The sequence below is a fragment of the Rhineura floridana genome, chromosome 3, assembly GCF_030035675.1.
Source record: "Rhineura floridana isolate rRhiFlo1 chromosome 3, rRhiFlo1.hap2, whole genome shotgun sequence".
Classification (NCBI taxonomy): domain Eukaryota; kingdom Metazoa; phylum Chordata; class Lepidosauria; order Squamata; family Rhineuridae; genus Rhineura; species Rhineura floridana.
Window position 1 is genome coordinate 18,197,667 of NC_084482.1, and position 23,642 is coordinate 18,221,308.

General features: G+C 48.4%; 1 protein-coding gene across 4 annotated transcripts in view; it reads left to right on the forward strand.

Moving 5' to 3' along the window:
- The first annotated feature begins 282 nt into the window (after window positions 1-282).
- LOC133379441 (glycoprotein-N-acetylgalactosamine 3-beta-galactosyltransferase 1-A-like) overlaps window positions 283-23,642 on the forward strand; it is a 51,123-nt gene continuing 27,763 nt past the window's right edge. Inside the window, exons 1-4 of one of the 4 annotated variants that reach the window (XM_061614710.1) lie at window positions 283-426; window positions 7,325-8,034; window positions 9,152-9,816; window positions 20,841-23,012. In XM_061614710.1, the coding sequence (XP_061470694.1) occupies window positions 7,830-8,034; window positions 9,152-9,816; window positions 20,841-21,062 (1,092 nt within the window). In that variant the 5' untranslated portion in view covers window positions 283-426; window positions 7,325-7,829 and the 3' untranslated portion in view covers window positions 21,063-23,012. Of the gene's footprint in view, window positions 427-7,324; window positions 8,035-9,151; window positions 9,817-10,195; window positions 10,758-20,840; window positions 23,013-23,642 lie in introns of those variants that run through there. The other 3 variants (XM_061614711.1, XM_061614713.1, XM_061614712.1) reach the window with 3 other exon arrangements.

The window sequence follows — 23,642 nt, forward strand, 5'->3', positions numbered from 1 at the left end:
CTCTCCTTTATTATTATAGGCCTGAGACTTAGCCTTGAATTAAGCTACAGAAGCCCCGACTCAAGCCTCGTTTCCATGTTGGCATGCATGCCTTTAGTTTAACCAGACCAATGCCCCCAGCCCGGGCAGCGCGTTATCAGTCTACACACAATAAATACGAACTGCAGCCGCTCTGCTTGCTCTGTACCGCTCCCCCATCCCAGTGTTTTTATGTCTCTGTGGGAGGAGCAATGACACCAATAAGAAGCGGGCTTGCAGTCTTCCAGCCAATGGGCACATTCACGGGCCGGCTGAAGTAGCCTAGGGTGGAATTACTCCATCTCGGTGTCCGTGGAGCAGCTTCGTGGAGAAAGCAGATAGCCGGGGTATGGCCGGGGTGGAATATTGCTTGCTCCCAACCACCCCCGACTGGTGCATCTGAAAAAGGTAAAGTAAAGTAATTTCCTGTATACTCCATCCCGATCCGGAAGGTTTTCCAGTACATTGTCTCCTTGACAACCATGGAGCTCCAGCGCCCGGAGTCTTCATGGTCTCCTTTCTTCCCCACAGCCCTTAACCTTGTCGCTCCCAATCGGAGATGAACTCAGTCCTCCTTGTGACGGCCTCCTCCTCTTCGTACCTCCTCTCTGTCCCTTCCCCTTTCATATTTCCAGCCTCTCCTCTCGGCACTCTGACGGTCCCTCCGTCCCACCTCCCCTCCACCCACCCCCGTCTTCTCTAATCGATCCGGCGGAGCCATGGCTCAGGGGTAGAGAGCACCTGGTTTGCATGCAAAAGGTTACCGATTCCATCCCCGGCATCTCCAGTTTAGGGCGGGGAATTCCGTTGCTGGTCAGTGTCGACAATACTGAGCCGGAAGGATGGACCAGTGGTCTGACCCGGTGTCAGACAGCTTCCTGTGTATCGTGCTCTAAGGGAGTAAGGCTGTAATCTAGACACGCTTACCTGTAATCTAGACACGTTTACCTGGAAGTGAATCCTATTTAACTCAGTGGTGGTTATTTCTGAGTAGACATGTATAATTGAACTGCACTGTAACTCTCTCCAGTCCGTCCCCCTTCCATTCACACTGTTCTTTGGGGGGGGGGCTTCTCTCTTGACTCTCTCTCCCACCCTCTTTCCAGAAGACTTTTTTTTTTTTAGGGGAGTTAGGAGAATCAGGATTAGCTCTCTCTCCTCCATTGCAACCCTGTACCTTCCTAGCAGTTGCGCTATGACCTTTTCTGGTCATAGCAACTGGGAGAGAGGGATACATGTCAGTCCTTTCATTTCTGTATTCTGGAAAGCTGGTTCTACTTGTCTTTTTTTCTAGATTCCTTAGTCTTTTCCAGATCCCCTGGTATCTTCGGGGGGGGGGGAAAGATATCTTTGACCATATCTACTTGGCAGGCCTGTTCAATGGTAGTGGGCTTGTTGGGGTGCATGTTCCCTGATTGAGTCTCCCTCCCTGTCAGTAGTTGCTTCTTCCTTGCATCAACTCTGTAAGGGCATGCCCAAAGCACTATCAAACAGGGGATTGGATGCCCCTTCTATGATGAGTTTCCCCCGGGCCTTGGAGACCTGGCTTTTCAGGCAGGCTTTTGGGGTGGGCTAGATTTTATCTTCATTATTTTTAGATTTTCAATGTCTAGGTATTATATGCCTATGTTGTACGTTGCCCAGAGTGGCTGGACAGCCAGCCAGATGGGTGACTAATAAATTCTATAAATAAATAAATTAAATTAAATGAGCTGCTTTTGGGCACCTGATGATGGGCCCTGCAGTAGGCGAGGGCAGGGTGCTTCTGGTTCTGCTAACCCGTGGTGGTGGATGGGGGGCAGTGCCAGGCTTCACAGTCTGTATTGTCAGCTTTCCACAGTGAATGCAGGGGTCATCACATAAAGAAACGTAGCTTATTTATATTTCTATCAGTTGCTGCATAATATAGATTCTCTACACCACGCACAAGAAGTTAAAAAAACTATTTTAAAATTATAAAAGTGATACAGTAAAAGGATAACACAATGCCACTGCAACAACTCCTTTAACACATCAGAAGAGCTAAAGCCATATAGAATTTGTCTTTTATTCCCAGTAATGTGCTAGAATGCTGAATTGGGAACCGGAGGAGGGGCATCTGAATGGGTTTAACATTGACTGTGTGTCCACATGCAAGTGTGTAACACACACTTGCTGGCACTGAAGCCTAATGTGATGCTGTTATCCCAGGGCCTGCATGCCTTCAGAAGTGAAAGGGTTGTAGTTCACAGGGTTGTGGAGTTGGAGTCGTGGAGTCAGAGTCGGAAGCAATTTTGGATGGAGTCGGAGTCGGTAGAAATGTACCGACTCCAGCTTCAAAATAAAAACTTTCATAGGAATTTAGGAAAGTTTTCTTGTTCAGAAATTTTAATCAAATAAATATATTTCATGTTCTATCAATCTAGCGTGATGATTCAAGTGGTGGTGATGAAATGCCTTGTGCTACCATTTTACTACAGTAAATTTGTTATTACTAGTTAATATACATTTATGAAGGAGATGGAATCAGAGTCAGACAGTAGAAAAATAGAGGAGTTGGAGTCAGAGTCAAAGATTTGGTGTACTGACTCCACAGCTCTGGTAGTTCAATAGGAGAGCATTTGCTCTGCATGCAGAAGGTCCCAGGTTCAATCCACAGCATCTCCAGGTAGGACTGGGAATGTCCTCTGACTGAAATCCTGGAGAGCTGCTGCCAGTTTGCATAGTCAGTACTGAACTAGATGGCCCATTGGTCTGACTCAGTAAAAAGTAGCTTCCTATCTTCCTATGGTGGTGACTTTGGGTTGTCCTGAGCAATTGCCCCAGATCTTAAGAGGGACTGTGTGATGTGCACCTTTTCCTTCTGCATCCTTGATGTGCAGCAGCAGTAACAATAGAAGATGCAGCCACTTTATTGGAGCAATAGTCTGGATAGTTAGATATATGTGTCCAGACAGGGGCAGAGGGGCCAAACGAGACCTGATGCAATTCACACATTAGCAAATAGCAGGCTTGGGAGGCCTGATCCAGGTTGGGGCCCTGATGGGGGTATAGGAGGGCTTTAACTCTTTGTCCCATGCTGTGCTCACAATCTGGATAGTCCCTATGCCTGGTATTTGCATTGGAAGAAAAGCTTCCACTGGTACCAAGAGTAGCTTTTTCCCAGCGCAAACAGGTGCAGGGCCCCCAGTCAAGATTCCTGCAGGGGGATAAAGGGCTAAATCCCTACAACCTCCCCTGCTATGGTCCCGTATCCAGATCAGCTCCCTCCCACTTGCCATTTACTTTTTTTAAAAAGACATTAATGTACAGTAGTTGCTAGATGCGTCAATGGTATTGTTGCGTGCCTCCCCAATCTCTGAGCGGTGAGATTTCCAGGGTCCCTGCGCTCCTTCAGGGTTTGGTTTCCTTTGGGAAGAAGGTCAGTGGAGACTGTGGTGTCTTTATGACATATGGTTTATTTACACACATTCCAACCTGAGCTTAGGATGGAGGGGTTCAAGGCACCAGCTGTCCAATATCCATCTTTTTCATCTGGGTTGCAGGAGGCATCCTAAAGCCATGGTGCAGAGGGATAGTCTCTCTGCCTGCCTCCAGTCCCAGCCATTCTCTAGATAATTCTAAAAACACTCAAAGCACAAACTTCTGCTAGCCGCCAGGAAAGGGGGGGGGAAGGCTCTCCTGAAGAGTTTCAATGACAAAAGGATCTTCCTGGCTCATTCACCAGTTGCTGGGTACCTAATAGGCCCATTAACTACCTGGCCACACTATTAGCTTAACAAAAGAAACTCCAGCACCGCCAGCCCCTCACCCCAAGGCACAGGATTCCAAATCAGAGCATGGAAGGGGACCCACAGGGATCATCCATTTCAACCCCCATACTCACAACAGTATCACATCTCATTTGACCCTTGCTGTCCCCAGTGCAGGGAGACCTGTGTCAGAGCCCAATATTCTGCTGCTGTCAGGTTGACACAGGCTGACTGCTTGGTGAGAGGTTGGAAAGCTAATTCAAGTGATGGGTTGCATCTGCCCCAAGAAATGACTGCACCGTTTATTCTGCTGCTTATTCTCTTTTTAGGTTTTGAAATTTGAAAGCAGCTTCAATCTCTCTCTCTCTCTCTCTCTCTCTCTCTGTAGAACTCAAAGGGGTCATACATAAAGGGTGATTTGTTAAATCCAGTTGAGATTGGTGATGGGGACAGGTTGAACAAAAGTACTCCAGCCCACTCTTGGATTTGGGTAGTGTTGGACCCATGTGAATTGCTAGGTAGGCCTACAGAAGATATCCACAAGTTTGCCTTCTAATAATGGAGTATCATGATGCGGTTTGTAGGTATGCATTTCTGCAGGAAGGTGAGATACTGTAGATCAGCAGGGGGTACCCATGGGGAATGTTAGATTAAAGGTCCTTGGGCTAGGGTGTGTGTGTGGGAACCTGGGGCCCTTCCAGACATTGTGGGACTCCTATATCCCATCAGCCTCATCCAGTACGCTCCATGGTTAGGGATGATGGGAGTTGTAGTCCAGCAATATCGGACGGTTCCCTACCCCTGCTTGAGAAAGTGAGTTTATGGTTGCAGCCTTAATCTGTCTAGAGTGACTGACTGTTGCCTCTAATTGCAGCCGCTAACATGGAATCCAATTCTTACTCTACGCATAAGTCTGTGTGCTTTGAAGGAATAGAGAAAGAGAAAATAATATTTCCTTCTATTGCCCTGATTATGGTTCTAAAAGGTGGTGAAAGAGTGATTAGTCTTCACGAAGTGTTATTTTAGCATGCAGATGAGATGGTTCCTCTCCATCCTCTGTCACTCAGGCCCAGATTTCTGTTGGGCTGAGAGATGTCCCCTCAGTTGCTATGGAAACCTCTTCCGGTGATGCCACTGGCTCTCAGTCACAGTTCAATGCCTGGGGGCTGGGGAGGAGAAACAATTTGGGGATATGGATCAAGCCTAGATTGTTATTAAACATTCACACACACACCCCACTGCAGGATGTTTGGGGCTGACCAGATGCTTCTCAGTTCCAGTGATGACTTCTCTAGACCATCTCATTAATAAGGCAAGGCAATCTGTGTGTGTGTGTGGAGCAGTTTTGAGGATAGATATGAGGCTTTATACTAGAAAGGTGTAAGGTTGTCTCCTCATTTTCCTGCCCCATAGAAGGGGGGGTGTTCCCCTTAAATACATTACTGGGCCCTCCACTAACAACCCTGTACTGGCTGTGGGGGAAATGGCCAGTCGGCTTGATCCTTGCATGGCCCACCTAGCAACCAACCTATGGATAGTAGTGGAGAATAAATTCAGGCCTCACCTGCACTATACAGTATTATACCACTTTAAACAGGCATGGTGTCTCCCTCAAATGCTGGGATCTGTAGTTTGTGAAGGGTGCTGAGAGGAGACCCCTATTCCTCCCACAGAGCTATAGTTTTCCAGGTGGCTTAACAATCAATCCTTCTTCCCAGGGTACTCTGGGAATTATAGTTCTGTGAGAGGAATGGGGGTTTCCTAACATCTCTCAGCACCCTTCACAAACTACACTTCCCAGGATTCTTTGGGGGAAGCCATGACTGTTCAAGCAGTATAATACTGCTTTAAATGTTTGATGTGGAAGCAGGCTCAGTTTCCAGGTGGATGGGAATGGGACACGGAGACCTCCTGTGGCCCTGACTGAAGGCTAAGAGTAATGATTTGATGAGGTGTCTGATCAATATAATCTGTCAATAAATGTGTAGCTAGAACTGGCCTGGTTTCCTTCTAACTAAATTCAGCTGCACTGTTGTGAGTCGTCGGGTGCATTTACTATTTGATGTTACTGTAACAATGTTATCATTGTATTTGACTGGGCACAGTTCAGTTGAAGGTTGGTATACCAAAGTATAAAATAAATGAGGGAATTTGACCCGTATTTTCACACTGCAAAAACGAGGAAGAGATGGTCCTCTGCCTTACCGTCTTGCTGAATGTGTGTATAACCAATTGCCCACCACTTTGTGGTTTCCTCTTCCCATTCCCTGTTCCATTTTGGAATGATTCTGGGTGTGCAAACTAGATTCTGTGTCTGAGGTTGCTTTCCCAGGTTGCTCTTCTTGGTTGCCAGTTTCACAGCTGTGTTGGCTGGGGCTGATGGAAGTTGTGCAGTCCAAAACGTCTGGAGGGCACCAGGTTGGTGAAGGCTGCACAAGGCTCTAGTCCCCACCCCCAATGTTTATCCTTCAGTGTACAAGAATGTTCAATTGTACCAGTTGCCTTTTCTTGCCTCGAGGGCCCGCTTTTGCCAACTCTTTGGGCAATTACTTCTGTAAGTCCTGTGGGCCTGAGGAATTAATTAGCAGTCACTTTATTATTTGTTTGTTTGATTGATTTATGTCCCACCCTTTGTCCCAGTAGGAGCCCAGGGTGGCAAACAAAGCACTAAAAACACTTTAAAACATCATAAAAACAGACTTCAAAATATATTAAAACACAACCATTAAAAACATATTAAAACAAAACATCTTTTAAAACATTTTGTAAAAAGCTTTAAAAACATTTTTAAAAGGTTTAAAAATATATTAAAAAGCAATTTCAACACAGATGCAGACTGGGATAAGGTCTCTATTTAAAAGGCTTGTTGAACTTTGAACTGTTTTATAATAGACTGAGCTGGGTTTTAAACTGCTGCCGCCGCCGCCGCCACCACCACCACCACCTACTGAACAATTTGTTACAGCAGCATCTCTGGAGGGGTGCGTAACTGGGGGAGTTAAAAAAAAACAGTGTGTGCGTGCGTGTGTGTCTGTGTGAAGCTGTGGAAATGCCATGATCAGAACCCCTGCCCTTACCTGTGGGGAGCCCGTGTACTGTTTAGTGTTCTGCTTGAGGAGGCCTCACCCAAAGATGTTTGAGGGCGATTGGGTTGGGAGTGGAACGAGATGCCTGAGATTGGGCTGAGGCATTGAGGTGGCTGAATGACAGAGCACCAAATAGGATAGGGTTGCAGTCACTGTGATCTCTCTCTTCAGGAGGCCTAGCCAGTCAGGGAACGATTTCTCTACCAAGGAAGAAAGGCTATATCTCTTCTTCTGTGTACGGCAGGGCCTTTTTGAAGGAGCAACGCTTATAGTAGGACATGTGTCTAAAAAATTAAATACGGCATATTTGAATGAAAAGGAATATATATGTATTTATTGTGTATCTATAGCTTTATGCAGTACAGTACTATGCATAACCACACAGAAGTAAGTCCCACTGAATTAAATGGGATTTATTCCTAGGTAAGTGTGTGTCGGATTGCAGCCCTTAATTATTCTCTGACAGTTGCCCTTTTTCTTCTTCTTTAGGACTCTGCTCCCTGGGCCCAGTTAATGGCCTGGCAGCATCAAACTCCACAGTCATGGTGGGGCAACCTCTGGCTCTCCAGGTGTTGCAGGACTACAACTCCCAACACCATCCCAATGGGCCACTGGCTGCAGTAGCTGGGTCTGATGAGAGCTGGGTGTCCAACAACATCGGAGGGGGGAATTGGAGAGGTTCCCCATCCTTGTCCTACTACATCATTGCTAAAGCTAAGCTGATGTGGCTCTGATGCTTCCTTTAGATGGGAGACTTCTGTGACCACCATGTGACAGAAGAAGCCAATAAAATAAATGCTCACAGCCTGTGTGGTTTCTTTGGTCATCCAGCTGCAAGACTAGATTTAGTGATTTAGTCCCTGGCTGTCACTGGGAGTGGAGCTGTCATGTCTCTAGCCAAAGCCCCTCACTCTTATTCTGCCTCCCCCTCCACTGTAGGCCATGTGAAGTTTACCCTGCTCTCATAGACCTTCACCCTGACCAGCCGGGTGTCATGGGGTTCCTTGGCTCCAAGAGCTCTTTGCTGGCTTTCCACCTGGGCCTCATCGCCGGCTTTGTCAGCACTTTCTACCTTGTGGGCAATCTGACGTGGGAAGGGCCCCCACGCCTCGGCACTCAGCTGCCACGTGACTTCAAGGCTTCTGAATGGATTGTGGATAGATCAGCTCTCTTCAGTGTGGCACACCCACACCTGGCAGGTAAGGGTTGGGGGTAAGAGGAAGGCAAGATGCAGTAATGCAGGAGGGGGGAAAACCTGTGCCCCTCCAGATGGTGTGGGACTACAACTCCCATCATCCCTAGCCATTGGGATGATGGGAGTTACTAGACTGCCTGTATTTAAGAACTTATGAAGAGCCTTGCTGGATCGGGCCAGTGGGCCATCTAGTCCAGCATCCTGTTCTCACAGTGGCCAGCCAAATGCCCAAGGGAAGCCCATAAGCTGGCAGGTCCTGAGTGCAGCTGCTGCTGTCCCCACTGGTGACTCCCAGCAACTGGTATTCATACTGCCTCCGACAGTGGAAGTAGAATATAACCATCATGGGTAGTAGCCATTGATACATAGTATGTATGGTTCTGCTTAGGTCAGTGGATAAATGCAGGGCTGGGAGAATGAAGCTAACCTAGATGACCCTTGGGCTCCTCCCGCATTGTGTTGTATAGATTCAGTGGACTCTGTAGGGTGGCCAGATGCAAAACAGAGCGAGGTTCTTGAACCTTTAAATCACTGTGCAGGAGAGGGGATTTCAGAGGGAATGACAGGCTATACCTGCAGAAATCCTCTCTTCTACACAATTATGAAGAGTGCAGGAAGTCTTCTCCTCTTTTGCATTTGGCCACTCTCTCGCCACTATATGCAGTCAGCCTGTTGTCAGCTGTAAGTGCAACCTCTCTCTTCCAGAGTAGCAGGTGCGTAACTGTACCACCTCAGACTGGGTAGGGGGAATCAAATGTTTGCATGTTGTCTTGTTTATTCAGCAACACATTGACAGTTTGAGGCAGAAGCAAAATGGAGGAAGTCACCACCAACTCCACTATACTGTGTTTCTAGTTCTGCCGGTCCTGATCATCAGGGGCAATTCAGATATACTTTGTATAATATATTTTGGTCATGGAATTAGGATGTCCCTAGGCTGAGGATTGGATTGGCATTTGCTGTTTGGAAAGGTTAGTTTTGCAGGTCTGTGTGCTGATGCAATAGCTGAAAACCAATTGCTAAGGAGCATGTTAAGTTTGCAATAAAATGTGTGGTATAAGTCCTATAGCTGGAGGGGTCTGTGGTGGTAAATAGTAACCCTGTGGCCACCTCTTCCTCAGGCGAAGAGAGCAGGATGGCAGATGAGCTGTACAACAAGGTGCGGATCCTGTGCTGGGTGATGACAGGCCCCAGTAACTTGGAGACAAAGGCTCGCCACGTCAAGGCCACCTGGTCTCGCCACTGCAACGTGGTCCTCTTCATGAGCTCGGTGCAAGATGACAAGTTCCCCACAGTCGGGTTGGAAACCAAGGAAGGCCGGGACCAGCTCTACTGGAAAACCATCCGGGCTTTCCAGTATGTGCACCAGCACCACTTCACACAGGCGGATTGGTTCCTCAAGGCCGATGACGACACCTTTGTGGTAGTGGACAACCTCCGGTGGCTTCTCTCCAACTACACCCCTGAGAGGCCCATCTATTTTGGGAAGCGCTTCCGGCCCTTTGCCAAGCAAGGCTACATGAGTGGGGGTGCCGGCTACGTCCTCAGCAAAGAGGCCCTGCGGCGCTTTGTGGCTGGCTTTGATTCCAAGGTGTGCAGCCACACAACCTCAGTGGAGGACCTTGCTTTGGGCCAATGCATGGAGAAGATGGGTGTGGAGGCTGGGGACTCCCGGGACACGGAAGGGAGAGAGACTTTCCATCCTTTTGTGCCAGAATCTCACCTGACGGAGAAGTTCTCGAAAAGCTTCTGGTACTGGAACTACTGCTATTACCCTATTGTGGAGGTATGTGAGCATATCCCATTGGGGGATAGGGATGGAGGTGGAGCGGCTCGCCAGGGTTTCAGGAAGGCATCTTCTTTCCCAGCCCTATCTGGTGATGCTTGGGGTTGAACCTGGCACCTTTTGTATGCAAGGTCAGTGGCCTGCCACTGAGCAATGGGCCTTCCAACATAACCTTTGATCCCAAGCGCAGCCTCCCCATCTCCAGCATCATAGCTGCTTTCTGTCGTGTGAGCTGCTCTTTAAACTCCTTAACCTCAGTGCGCACAGCAGCTGAGTCCTCCCCTTTTGCATGTGCTCAGTCACAGACAAAGAGTAATGAACAGCCATAGCGTGAATAAAAGAAAGGACTCTAATGGCACCCCCATTTCTCTTTTCACAGCTCAGCTCCCATTTCCTGCACAGTGAAGGTAACTGACAGCCGTGTGGGTGGAGCACCACTGAAACTCATTCCCGTGCCACCATGGCCCACATTGCCTAGGAGTTTTTCCTGTTTCTGCCACAGTGTGGGTAGGAGCTAAGTGGTTCCCACACTGCCAGTGCAACAGGGGTGAGGAACCTCTGGCTCTCTAGATCTTCCTGGACTACAGCTCCCATCATCCCTGACCATTAGCCATGCTGGTTGGGGCTGATGGAATTGGGAGTTCCAGCAACATCTAGAGGACCACAAGTTCCTTATTCCTGCCATACAACATGAATAGAGCCTTCTTGCTAGTTATCATGACCATAGGAGGGAGGGCAGGATAGTGGAAGAGGACGTTAGCCTTTTGCCTGTGTCTGACTCAGGAGTAAGTTGGTGGGGAAGAGATGCCTTGCTCACTTCAACATATGCCCACCGTTAAGAGTGAGTTGCTGATCAAAGCTGTCCAGCAGGGCTTCTGGTACTTGTTGCCCTACAGATGTTGTTGGACTGCAAGTCCCATCATCCCTGGATGTTGGCTGTGCTGCCTGGGGCTGGTGGGAGCTGGAGTCCAACACCATCCAGAGGGCTACAGGTTCCTCATTGCTGCCTGTATGGTCTCATGGCTTCCAGATGTGAGGTTCATAGCTGAGTCATCACCCAATTTGTCTGGCCCAGCTATTGTTGTATATGTTCCATATGCCATATAACACACTAATGATCCATCATGTTTTCCAGGCACAGCCCCACTGTACTGATACTCATTGATTTACCAGCAATGTCCCTCTTTTGCCTTTTTTTTGAGAGGGAAGGGATGGTGTGCCCTTTCAAAAACATTATTAATGTGCTAGAGCCGGCATTCTTCCAACCCTTCTGAGTCTGAAACCATTGGCCATGCTGACTGGGGCTGAATTTATTTATTTATTTATTTGTTTGTTTCATTTATAAACCACCCATAGCGAGTGGCTCTCTGGGCGGTGTACAAAAAGGTTAAAATACAGAATATCACAATAAAATCAACTACCAACAGTAAACATAAGCAGCAAACAAAAAAATAAAAGATTTAAAGTTATAACATTAAACGCTTAAAATGCCTGGGAGCATAGCCAGGTCTTAACCTGGCGCCAAAAAGATAGAAGCGTCGGCGCCAGGCGTACTTCTTCGGGGAGGCTGTTCCACAGTTCGGGGGCCACTACAGAAAAGGCCCTAGATCGAGTAACTGTCCTCCGGGTTTCCCGATGGGTTGGTACCCGGAGGAGGGCCTTAGATGCTGAGCGAAGTGACCGGGTCGGTTCATAGCGGGAGAGGCGTTCCACAAGATATTGCGGTCCCATGCCGTGTAAGGCTTTATAGGTCAAAACCAGCACCTTGAATCTGGCTCGGAAACAAATGGGTAGCCAGTGCAAACGGGCCAGAACAGGTGTTATATGCGCTGACCGGCTGGTCCTCGTCAGCAGTCTGGCTGCTGCATTTTGCATTAGCTGAAGCTTCCGAACTGTCTTCAAGGGCACCCTACGTAGAGCGCATTACAGTAATCCAACCTAGAAGTTACCAGAGCATGAACAACTGAGGCGAGGTCATCCCTGTCCAAATAGGGGCGTAGCTGGGCTACCAACCGAAGGTGGTAGAACGCATTCCTTGCCACCGAGGCCACTTGTGCCTCAAGAGACAAGGAAGGATCGAAAAGAACCCCGAGACTACGAACCTGTTCCTTCAAGGGGAGTGTAACCCCATCTAGAACAGGGTAAACATCCACCATCTGGGCAGGGAAGGCATTCACCAACAGTGTCTCAGTCTTGTCTGGATTGAGTCTCAGTTTATTAGCTCTCATCCAGTCCATTATCGCGGTCAGGCAGTGATTCAGCACATCCACAGACTCACCTGTAGAAGATGAAAAGGAGAAATAGAGCTGCGTGTCATCAGCGTACTGGTGGCAACGCACTCCAAAACTCCTGATGACGGCACCCAGAGGCTGCATGTAGATGTTAAAAAGCATGGGGGACAAAACCGACCCCTGAGGGACTCCACAATGGAGAGTCCAAGGTGTCGAGCAATGTTCCCCAAGTACTACCTTCTGGCGACGATCTGCCAAGTAGGAGCGGAACCACTGCCAAGCAGTGCCTCCAACTCCCAACTCTGCGAGTCTCCCCAGAAGGATACCATGGTCGATGGTATCAAACGCCGCTGAGAGATCAAGGAGAATCAACAGAGTCACACTCCCTCTGTCCCTCTCCCGACAGAGGTCATCGTACAGGGCGACCAAGGCTGTTTCAGTGCCAAAACCAGGCCTAAAACCGGATTGAAACGGATCCAGATAATCGGTCTCATCCAAGAGCACCTGGAACTGACCGGCGACCACCCGCTCTAGAACCTTGCCCAAAAAGGGGACATTCGGCACCGGTCTATAATTGTTCAAGTTATCTGGGTCTAAGGAAGGTTTCTTTAGAAAAGGTCTCACTAATGCCTCCTTGAGGCCACTAGGGACTACTCCCTCACTCAAGGAGGCATTTATCACTTCCTTGGCCCAGCCGGTGGTACCAGTCCTGCTAGCCTTCACTAGCCAAGATGGACAAGGATCTAGAGCAGACGTGGTCGCCCGCACCATTCCAAGCACCTTGTCCACTTCCTCAAGCTGCACCAACTGAAACTCATCCAATAATGAAAGACAAGACCGTGTTCTGGACACTTCAATGGATTCATCTGTCATAACATCAGAGTCTAGGTCCCTACGGATGCATGCGATTTTATTTTGGAAGTGCCCTGCGATGTCGTTACAGCGAGCTTCGGATGTTTCAATGGTATCTCGAGGACCAGAATGTAAGAGTCCTTGTACAACCCTAAAAAGCTCTGCAGGGCGGCAGAGAGATGTCCTGATAGAGGCAGCGAAATGAGACTTCTTCGCCGCCCTTACCGCTTTTATATACGACTTAGTGGAGGCACTTACCAAAGCATAATTGCATCCGTCTGGAGTTCGTCTCCATCTGCACTCCAGCCTCCTTCTCTCTTGCTTCATCACTCTCAGTTCCGGGGTATACCACGGAGCTGTATGAGCTCTGCATCGAAGAGGGCGCGCGGGAGCGATCGTGTCAATAGCCCGGGCCATCTCCGTATTCCACAGTTCGACCAAGGCCTCGACAGGAGCACCAGTACTATCAGCTGGAAAAACTCCCAGAGCCCTCTGAAAACCAATAGGATCCATAAGCCTCCGGGAGCAGACCAACTTAATAGGTCCCCCACCCTTGCAGAGGGAAAGAGTCATCGTAAGTCTAAAACTCAGCAGGCGGTGATCTGTCCATGACATAAGAACATAAGAAGAGCCTGCTGGATCAGGCCAGTGGCCCATCTAGTCCAGCATCCTGTTCTCACAGTGGCCAACCAGGTGCCTGGGGGAAGCCCGCAAGCAGGACCCGAGTGCAAGAACACTCTCCCCTCCTGAGGCTTCCGGCAACTGGTTTTCAGAAGCATAATGCCTCTGACTAGGGTGGCAGAGCACAGCCATCATGGCTAGTAGCCATTGATAGCCCTGTCCTCCATGAATTTGTCTAATCTTCTTTTAAAGCCGTCCAAGCTGGTGGCCATTACTGCATCTTGTGGGAGCAAATTCCATATGCGCTGAGTAAAGAAGTACTTCCTTTTGTCTGTCCTGAATCTTCCAACATTCATGACAATGTCCATGACAATGGAGTAGATGAAAAACACCCCACCTCCAGATCACCATCTCCATGACCAGTGGCGAAGATCAAATCAAGAGTGTGACCCGACACATGCGTTGGGCCAGTAACAAATTGAGACAGCCCCATGGTTGTCATAGAGGCCATGAAGTCATGAGCCGCCCCAGATAAGACAGTCTCGGCATGAATGTTGATATCCCCCAACACCACAAGTTTGGGGGACCTCAACAACACCTCCGAGACTATCTCTGTCAGCTCAGCTAGGGAAGCTGTTGGGCAGCAAGGTGGGCAGTACACCAACAGGATTCCCAGTCTGTCTCCTTGGCCCAGCACAAGGTGGAGGCACTCTAGACCAGTCGCCATCTGGACAGGATGCCTGGTGAGAGAGAAAGTACTCCTATAGACCACAGCGACCCTGTGGAGCAACATCTGGAGGGTGCAGGTTCCCCCCTCCCTGCTCTTGAAGTTAGCTTTCCAAGCAGACAGCGAATGCCCCTCAACTCCAGTTGACATGCGCATAAACTCTCATCCAGGCACACTAGCAACCTGAGCTCCTATTCTGAGCTTATGTCCTGTTGATGTCAGTGGGTCTTATTCCCAGGTAAGTGTGCATAGGATTGTTGCCCAAAGTGACATACAACGAAGGCCCAACCTACTACTTCATACATTGCAGCTGGCAGAGTTCACTATGAATAGCCGATAAGATTTTTTAAAAGGGCAATTTATCTTGCCTCACCCCAGTTTAACCTGAAGCACAAACATCCTGCTTGTGTGTATGTATCCGTGCAGGAATTGCTTTTGCCGAGTACATAAGTCAGTGGCGGCTGGTGCCCGTTGGCCCTGGTGGGGCAGAGGGCATGGCAACTAATGGTTGGCAGATTGCCCTGCTTTGATCTAATGGGAAACCTCTTCTGATTTACTCCTGCTCTTGACACAACTGGAGAAGCACCTTCAGCAAAATGGAATGGTGGAAGGGGGTGGGGTGGAGGCTTTGTTTGGGATAGGGATCGTGTCCCTGCTTCCACTGGGGACATATCGGAAGGTACCAGATTAATGTGGTTTTCTGATGCAGGCAAGAGATGTGCTCTAACCATTCCCAGTGCATTTCCCTGTGACTCTAGCTGCTGGTGATATGTTGAGTTTACGCAGCAGTTGAGGCTCACATCTTCAGAGGCAGGAGACTTGGTTTTCTTCCTATCCTGGCTTGTGTTTTTCCACCTTTAACAGGCATCAGTTGGCACTTTCTCCGTGGTGGCAGCAACTGGTGGCACCCCTGCGGATAAGCTGATAGAGTTAATAGCATTAGCCACCTTGCCCTGCTTTATGCTGAAGGCTAGCAAGGGAATGAGCAAACAAGGCCTCTTCCCTCCCCCTTTTTTAGGAGAGGCTCACAACCCATAGAGCATATATGAGGGGTGGAAATGGGGAGGCTCATGGGTACTCCTGACTGAGGAAGGAGGGGGATCTGGGGTTAGAAATATGGGAGGTAAAGTTGCCCGAGATATAGTTGGCCTGACAAGTGGAGCTGAAATTGAACAAGCCGAGAGGATTTAGTCATAAGATTAACGAGACTTTCACTGTGAGCTGCTTTGGAAGAGAGCCAACAGGATTGCTCTCTTTCAGGGGAACATTTCCTCCTAGATGACTCCTGGTTGCTTTTTCTTGTGGCCTTTCCCTTGCGCTTTTTGGCGCAGGTAGGAGCAAGGAGGTGAGTGTGAATTTTTCTTCAGGGGATTTTCTTCCTCATTCATGAGCTACTTTCTGTTAGGGTTACTAGATCATCATTACCACCGTCATTATTTTGTTAAAGAAGAACTTGGAATGAATCCTTCCATTCTGAGGGGATTCACTGGAGAGATTTTTAAAACAGTCCAGGTTGAAAGTAGGGAGTGAACTGTCAGAGGCGTTGTGATTCCTGGGATGCAGAAGCACAAGTGGGGAGAGTGCTGTTGCGCTCAGGTTGCGGGCTTCCCCATAGGCATTTGGTTGGCCGCAACGGGAACAGGATGCTGGACGATGGGCTACTGGCTTGATCCAGCAGGACTCTTCTACATTCTTCATTTCTGTCAGTACTTTTCTCCTGTCTACTTTCTCCACACCATGTGTATTTTTTAAAAAATCTCGATCATGTCCCCCCTACTCACCTTTTTCCTAAATGAAATAGCCCCTAACATTGGAACCTTTCTTTGTAGAGAAGTTTCTTCAGCCCCCTGATGATTTGGTTAACCCTTTATACACCTTTTCTCTCTCTGCAATATCCTTTTTGAGTTGCGATTACTGGAGCTCGATACAGTACTCCAGTGTGATTGCACTGTAGATCTGTATGAAGGCATCAGAATACTGGCAGTTTGATTTTCAGTTCCTTTCCTAATGCTCTCAAACATGGAATTTATTCCCCCCACCCCCATAAAATTCTATCCTGGAACAGAGCAACAGACTGGCTTTATGACCTAATTTTTCCCCTTCATCCCTAGCCAGTCCAGCCAAAGGCCAGGGGTGAGGTGAGATGGAATCCATCAGCATCTGGAAGGCCATAGGTTCCCCAGCCCTGATGTAATAAATGAACAAGTAATAAAATAAAATCCCCCTATCCATTGTCAAACACATCCAGATTCTTCAAAAAGCTGGCGCTTACTGTACCTTGTGCAACATAAGCAATTATATACACATTTATTTGAATAATTTGTTCTGCTTGCCAAATGTTGGTTTCTCTTGGGTAGAATTATGATAGATTTTTCTTTGTGCGGCAGTGTACACCCAGCCCTGATCCCATTCCCTTTGCATCGTGCAGCCAGCATGGCTGATGGTCAGGGATGATGGACTCAAAACACCCCTCATCCCTGACAGTGGGCCATGCTGGCTGAGGGTGAGGGGAGCCGGAGTCCCATGACCTCTAGAGGGCTGCAGGTTCCCCACCCCTGCCTTAGAGAATGCCTGACACTTCAGATTATTTGGAATTCCTGTAAAGGGAATGACTGTTAGTGAGTTTTGGGTCGCCACCCATTTCCAGGAAACCATCTACCGACGACTTCCTCCTCCCCCTCGCATTATCAGAAGCTGGATTTGATGCAGATTATGCCCATTTGCCTGAATCCAGGGCCTGCTGCTTTAGCTCGTAATGGGATGAAGGTCTCTTGTAACATAGACAGATGGCATGACAGCACAAGAAACAGTTCTGGCTGCTGAGGGGCATGAAAGGAAGGAGGAGGAGGAGAAAAAGCAGCCCATCGGAGCATCGGGCTTGGTTCAGCAGAAGGGCTTGGTGTTACCCTCTGCCCTCAGTTGCACACTGCGCGCACAGGCATGCATTGTCCTCCATCGATGCCTCTGAGTCCCAGTGTGTGGTGCAGGGGGATTTGCCCGTTGGGGAATTAGTACTCCACTAGCAAGACTGCAGCTTAGAATTAAAGATGAATAGTTTTGTCACACAACAGGAATGTTCTGCTACAGAATTGGCGAAGAGGGGGGAGGGAAGGATCAGTTTGTTTATTGTATTTGTATACTGCCCCATAGCCGAAGCTCTCTGGGCAGTTTACAGTAACTAAAAGCAAACTGCATCCAAATCTGTAGCTCGATTACAGTTGGGGCAGGCTGAGCCGCTACCAAAAATCAAGAGAAAGGGGTGGGGAGTGAGGCTCCAGGTGAATGTGTGAGGCCTGATTGGCGGAAGGACTGCCTAGCGGCAGCAGAAGTATGCCTGGAGTTAGAAACAACAAGAAGGAAAAGAGAGCAGCGTTGGAAGGAAAGAGAAGCACTGATGTTGCCTCTCCTAGGCCGAGAGGAAGAAGAGGCGGCAAGGGCCTGGTCCAGACGTCATCTGCTGGTTGGCTGTGGTGGGGAGCTGAGGCTTACTGAGCCCTGCAGGTCCCTGAGGCCTGTGGTAGTGTGAGCTTTTCTCAGGTGAGATGGGGAGGAGGTGTGACGATCCCACCTTTGGCTCCACCTGTCAGGTTCCCACCTGCTTGTGGCTACCACCTTTCACTAGGCACCACCTCAGGACACCACCAGTCAGGATCGTCGTTTTTATTTTTTCTCACTCTGCTCTAGCACAGATCTCTCAAGATCCCACTGCTAGGCAGCACCACCAGCCACTCCCTGTAAACAATACTACTAGAGACTTCGCCTTAGTCTCCCTATGGCTTGTTACTTTGTGTCTGGGTGCCCTTGCTGTCCACAACCCCCTTGTATCTTTGTCTATAAAGCATACAATCCTGGGTTGCTCTGGATACTTGACAATGTTACAATTTCTTCCTTCACCGCTGCCACCATTAGATACAGTTTCCCTTCAGCCTTGGTAATTACCCTGCCCTCCCTTCTGGTCTGTAAATCCCCAGCCAAGGATCAGGCTTTTGGTAAACCAATAAAAGTATTTATTTGATAACACTAGGAAATAACAAGATTACTTTAGGAATGTTTAACAAGCATATGGTTTCATATAGTGTCACTCTTATGTTTCCAGTTATATATATTCTGTCCAAATATCAGCCTAATAGAATCCAAACCTCCCTCAGAACTCTGTCAACTCAATCCCAACTGCCTCCCACTTCAACTCCTTTCCAATCACTCTCCTCTCAACTCCCACACCAAAAAGAACCCTGCACCAACTGTCGTCCTCTCATTTATACCTTCAGCCACTCAAATGCTCAGCCAATGATTCATCATACACCATTCTCCAGCATTCCAGCCCATGTGCTCCCCCCTGTCACTCAGTCACTTACCATATATCCCTATATAAACCCGCACTTACCATATTTACAGTTTTTAACATATAAGGACATCACAGGAGGGGAGGAAGGGGAAGCACATCGCGGTACCTTCCTTGGGATCCCCGGCTGACCTGAAGTCAAAGCAACTAAGACGGCGAACGGAAAGGAGAATGAGGAAGCAGGGAAGAGAGGGAGCTGAGCTTATTGGGGGGAAAGGGGGTTGGAGCTGCCTGAGGGTCTCATGAAGTATGGCACCTCCTGGAACTGAGAAAAGGGCCCTCCAAGAGACCACCCAAGACTGACCGCAGACCTAACTAGGGAACCTTTTTTTTAGGGCAGGGATGGGGAACCTGTGGCCTTCCAAATGTCGGTGGAATCCCAACTCCCATCTATCCCAGCCAATGTGGACAGGGTTGGTGGGAGTCCAGCAACATTGGGAGGGCACCACATCCCCCCACCCCTGTTTTAGGGCAAACTGTACTCTGAGGGGTATTTTTCCTATGTGACAGGGGTTTTGCTGAGTTAAGTAAAAGTCACCACGAGTGCAGTGTTGCTGGGGAGACCTGAGTCCCTGCATATCCCTCCAGGGGTGGGTTCCCTTAAGCTTTTAAGGGGTTGACCATCTGCAGGGTGATTTAAAGGTGGTTCTTTACTGCAGCTGTGCTTTTAAGAGGACCAAATTTAGGGGGTTCTCTTGAAATGTTTGATTAGGTCAAAAGGTATATGAGGAAGAAGGCATTTGTGTGTCTGTTCTCACTCTGGGTTGCATGCCTAACAAGGAAATCTCATTAGCCAATATAAATCCAAGGTCAGCAAATACCAGCTAGAAAATGAAAATAACTGGTCAAGGTGTTCAGAGAGATACTCAAAAGACCAGTGAGGCTGAGCACCTCGGCAACAGATTTCAGCAGCCAGTGGGTGAGCGGAGGAGGATATAGCTGTTCCCATTTAGGTTCTGTGCCCCTTGCTGGATTCTCTTATGTTGGAATTCTGGTACAAGAGACATGTTTGCAACCTGTATGAATAATGCCAATTAATGTTGTTTAGCTTGCATAGTTTATTCTGTCATTTCACTATTGTAGGTCATTTTGTTTTTACTGCTCCTGGGGATGGGCAAAAAGAGCTATGTATGAGGGACTGAATCTCTGTCTCCAGCCATTACACAGCCACCCCTCCTGGCTTCTGAAATTTCAGCCCTCATGCTTTCAGGTGTATACTCATAACCATGCGAGCTAGAAACTTGCTCTTTTAAAATAAAAGCTGAGGGTCTCAGGAAGCTGAATTCCTCCCCAGTACTCCTGCACAGTCTTGCCACGTTTACAGACTTCAAAAGATAGGCCTGGAAAATTGGTGGCAATGTCCAGAGACCTTTTAGAAGCCAGAGGATTTTAGGCATTCCCTGCCCTTTTCCCGGTCACCCACCCACCCACTCATCCTGCCCCATGCCCATTCCTGCCTTCTCTTAACCTTGTTTTGGCAATTCTCAGCCAGCCTACCTGATTCAGCACCACAACTACATGCAGAGCCCCAGAATGAAGTCAGTACAACTCTAAAATCTTTTCTCCCTCCTGTCAGCTTTTGCAGTTCTTTCGTTCATAACATCTGTTCTGGCAATACTTTCCCCATCTCTTTTCTTGCTGATGCTCTGCCCAGGGATTTCCAAACTGTGATCCATGGACCACTGTGAGCTTCATTCAGGTGGTCCGTAGCATGGCCGCATTAAATATTCATACTGATTTTAAATATTTGTATTCCGTCTTTTATTTTATTATATTACAATTGTGGAATGCAGATTGTAATACAATGAAATAAAATATAAGAATCTTGCATGATGCATTACAATTGCTACAACAGACAGAAAAATCATTAGGTGGTCCACCAAGACCATCAACAGTGCTCCTGCTGGGAGGAAGGATGGGATCTAAATCAAATAATAAACAAACAATCAATGTTCAAGTGGTCCATGGGGAAAAAGTTTGGGAACTACTGCTTTATCTGATTGCATCACAAGTCTTTGTACTAATTTTGTAAGCTGCCCTGCCTTAATAGCTAGGCCAGTGTGGCTGGTCTGGATGGGTCCTCCATTGCACCACAGTTTTCTCTGCAGTTTCTGCCTTTCCCTATATTTGTCACTTCTGTTTCTTGAAAAAAGGACCATTATTTCCCTAGCAAGGCAGAGCAAAGGGGCTGGCCTTCCTTGTACGCTGTGGGTTCTGCAGTTAACCCTGGTCTTCCTCTATTCCTTGATAGGGTCCTCAATGCTGCTCTGACCTGGCCATCTCCTTCCACTATGTGAGCTCAGAGGGGATGTACACCCTGGAGTATCTGACCTACCACCTCCGTTCCTATGGCTACCGGTATCGCTATCATCCGCCTTTGCCTGAGAACGCTGCTCATCTTCAGCCCCGCCCTTGGGGGGAGGCTCCAGAGAGGGCCAACAGTACCATGCTGCAGACTGAGAAGAAGATGTAGGGGGCAGACACTTGAGGAAACCAGCCCAGCCATCCTTTGATGAGACTGGATATCAACCCGTGCCTCAGTTCCACTGCGCCCTGTGGTCCATAGACCATTTCTCCTTAAGGGGCCATCTCTACAGGGAAAAAAAAGCAAGAATTGAACAGGCCACAAGCCAAGATCTTTCTATGTATCCCCCAAGGGTGTGTGTGTGAGAGAGTGCTCATTTGTACATGCCAGACAAGGGTGTTGCATGTGGCAAAGGAGTGTTTTTCCTTGATGTGCGAAGATCAGGCTTAGCGTGGCACTGCTTTGCCCATTTCATGTTCACTTGCACTCCTGCTGCCACCTGCAGATCCCCAAGCCTTCCGTCTGATGTGTGGTGGAAGAGTGAGTTTGGTGTCATGCTTAGTATGCGTTCTTGATGCAGTGGGGCATGGAAACCTGGTTCCAAGGTGGTGGAGGGGAGGGGATATATAGGCAGTGGAGTCTGGCCCATTAGGGCAAATGGGTCACTGCCCCACTAACCTCAGTCTGCCCTCAGCCACCACCCCCACATGCCTGCCTTATTGACCTACAACCAGGCCAGAGGGTGGCCTTGGCTGTTGGTTTCCTTCGCCTTAGTCTCAGTGTTGCCCTTGTAGAACTCAGCAGAGAGGAGGAGGACATAGGCAAAACTAGAGTTAGATGGCCCTGACCGTCATTGGCTCTGGCTCCACCTACTGTTGGCTTTCCTCCCTTTCAACCCACCAGTCCCAATGGGTACCAGCCCCCACATAGGGGCTTTTATTGGTAGACACCTCTTGGAAGGAAGAGCAGGACTCGCAAGGATGTGGTTCCTGCTGCCACCTCCTGAATGGGGTGCAAGTTGCGTGACTATAGATTGTTCGAGTAGGGTACCATGGAGTGGCCTGGGTTTTGCCACTGTAGGAAGATTAGCAAGGATCCTGGCTGGTCAGTGGTTAGTACCATCGTAGTAAGAGGGACTCTAGCACTACAAGGTAGACAGGGGACCTCAGGCAATTTGCACTCTTGCAAGCCGTGTTTGGTGTCTCACAATTATTATCATTATAGGATGAATTGCTTGGTGGTTCTGTACATCTCTGTGTCTGCAATTTTTCCCATTATTAGGTTGCTTCATATTAAATCCTAATAACGAGGCCATCTACCTTTAACGTAAATGGGGCTTGGCATGTTGCAACTCAATGTTCTTTAACCTTGTGTCCCCAGAAGTTGCTGGACTACTTTCCCATCAACCCCAGCCTTAGCCCAATGGTCAGGGATGATGAGAGTTGTAATTCAACAGCATCTGGGGACCCAAAATTGACAGTTCTGTTCAGACTGAAGGAGGTGAGTAGCTAAGCCAGGTGGGATGAGGTGAGAAAATATGTTTTGTTGCACCTTGCACAAATACAGTGGCTGTGTGGGCCCCTGTAGACCATTGACCTTCAGCTGATGAGTCAGGACCAAGAACTAATGATGTGTGAACTCCCCCCTCCCGCCACAACTCAATTCAGAATTGAACTCAGCAAATCAAACTATTGTATCTATGAAAATAGCTCTTTTTTTCCTGACCCCCATTCGAAAACTCAGACACTGGTGGCACTCCCAATGATGTGGAGCAGGAGCCGAATGCCTCCTTTGACTCCTCCGGCAAGCCCCCGATCCACCTGCCTCCCCTTTGTTTTCCCACTTGCCAAGTAGCAATGACAGGTATTGGCAGGAGATCTTGCTGGAGGTCTCCACCTCCGTAGTGCCAAAAACACAGGGAAGGGCCATAGCTCAGTGGTAAACCATCTGCCTTGCATGGCCTCAAGTTCAATCCCAGCATCCCTGGGTAGGGTTGGGAGAGACTCCTGCCTGAAACCCTGGAGAGCTGCTGCCAGTCAGTGTAGACAAAACTGAGCTAGATGGACCAATGGATCTGATTTGGTATTGGGTAGCTTCCTATGTTCCTATGTATTTTTGCTGGGGCAACTGAATACTTAATATGGATGCCACTTGCCATGGACACTACATATCCAAGACCTCTTTGTGTTTAGGATGCTGCTGAGTCCCCGGTGCAAGGAGGTACTGTTTAAAAGGGAAAGGGGGGGGGGAGAGAGAGTTGCAGGGTAAACAATGAACAAAGAGAGGGGGAAATAAATACATCTTTTTTTAAAGTGGCTCCTATGTTGTGGCTTAAGGCAGAGCCCAAGTCTGAAAAGGTTGAAGATGTGTGACCCTCCAGATGTTGCTGGATTACAGCTCCCATCATCCCTGACTCTTGGCCATGTTGGCTGGGGCTGATGGGAACTGGAGTCCAGTAATATCTGGAGGGTCACAGGTTTCCCACCTCTGGTTTAAGACAGCCTAGTTACACCTGGAGCCCATCCAGGCTTCCCATTTGGGCATTTCGTTGCCAACTGTGAAAACAGGATGCTAGTCTAGATGGGCCACTCGCACAGTTCTTCTCATGTTATTATAATGGCCATCTGACAGTCAGAAAGTGATGATTGTGCCAGAATCAGTGAACTTGAGGGCAGACGAATGAGCAAAAAGCAGGCAGTTTAAAAGAGCAAAAAAGCATTATCTTTCCTTGCGAGCTTAGTGGTTGTG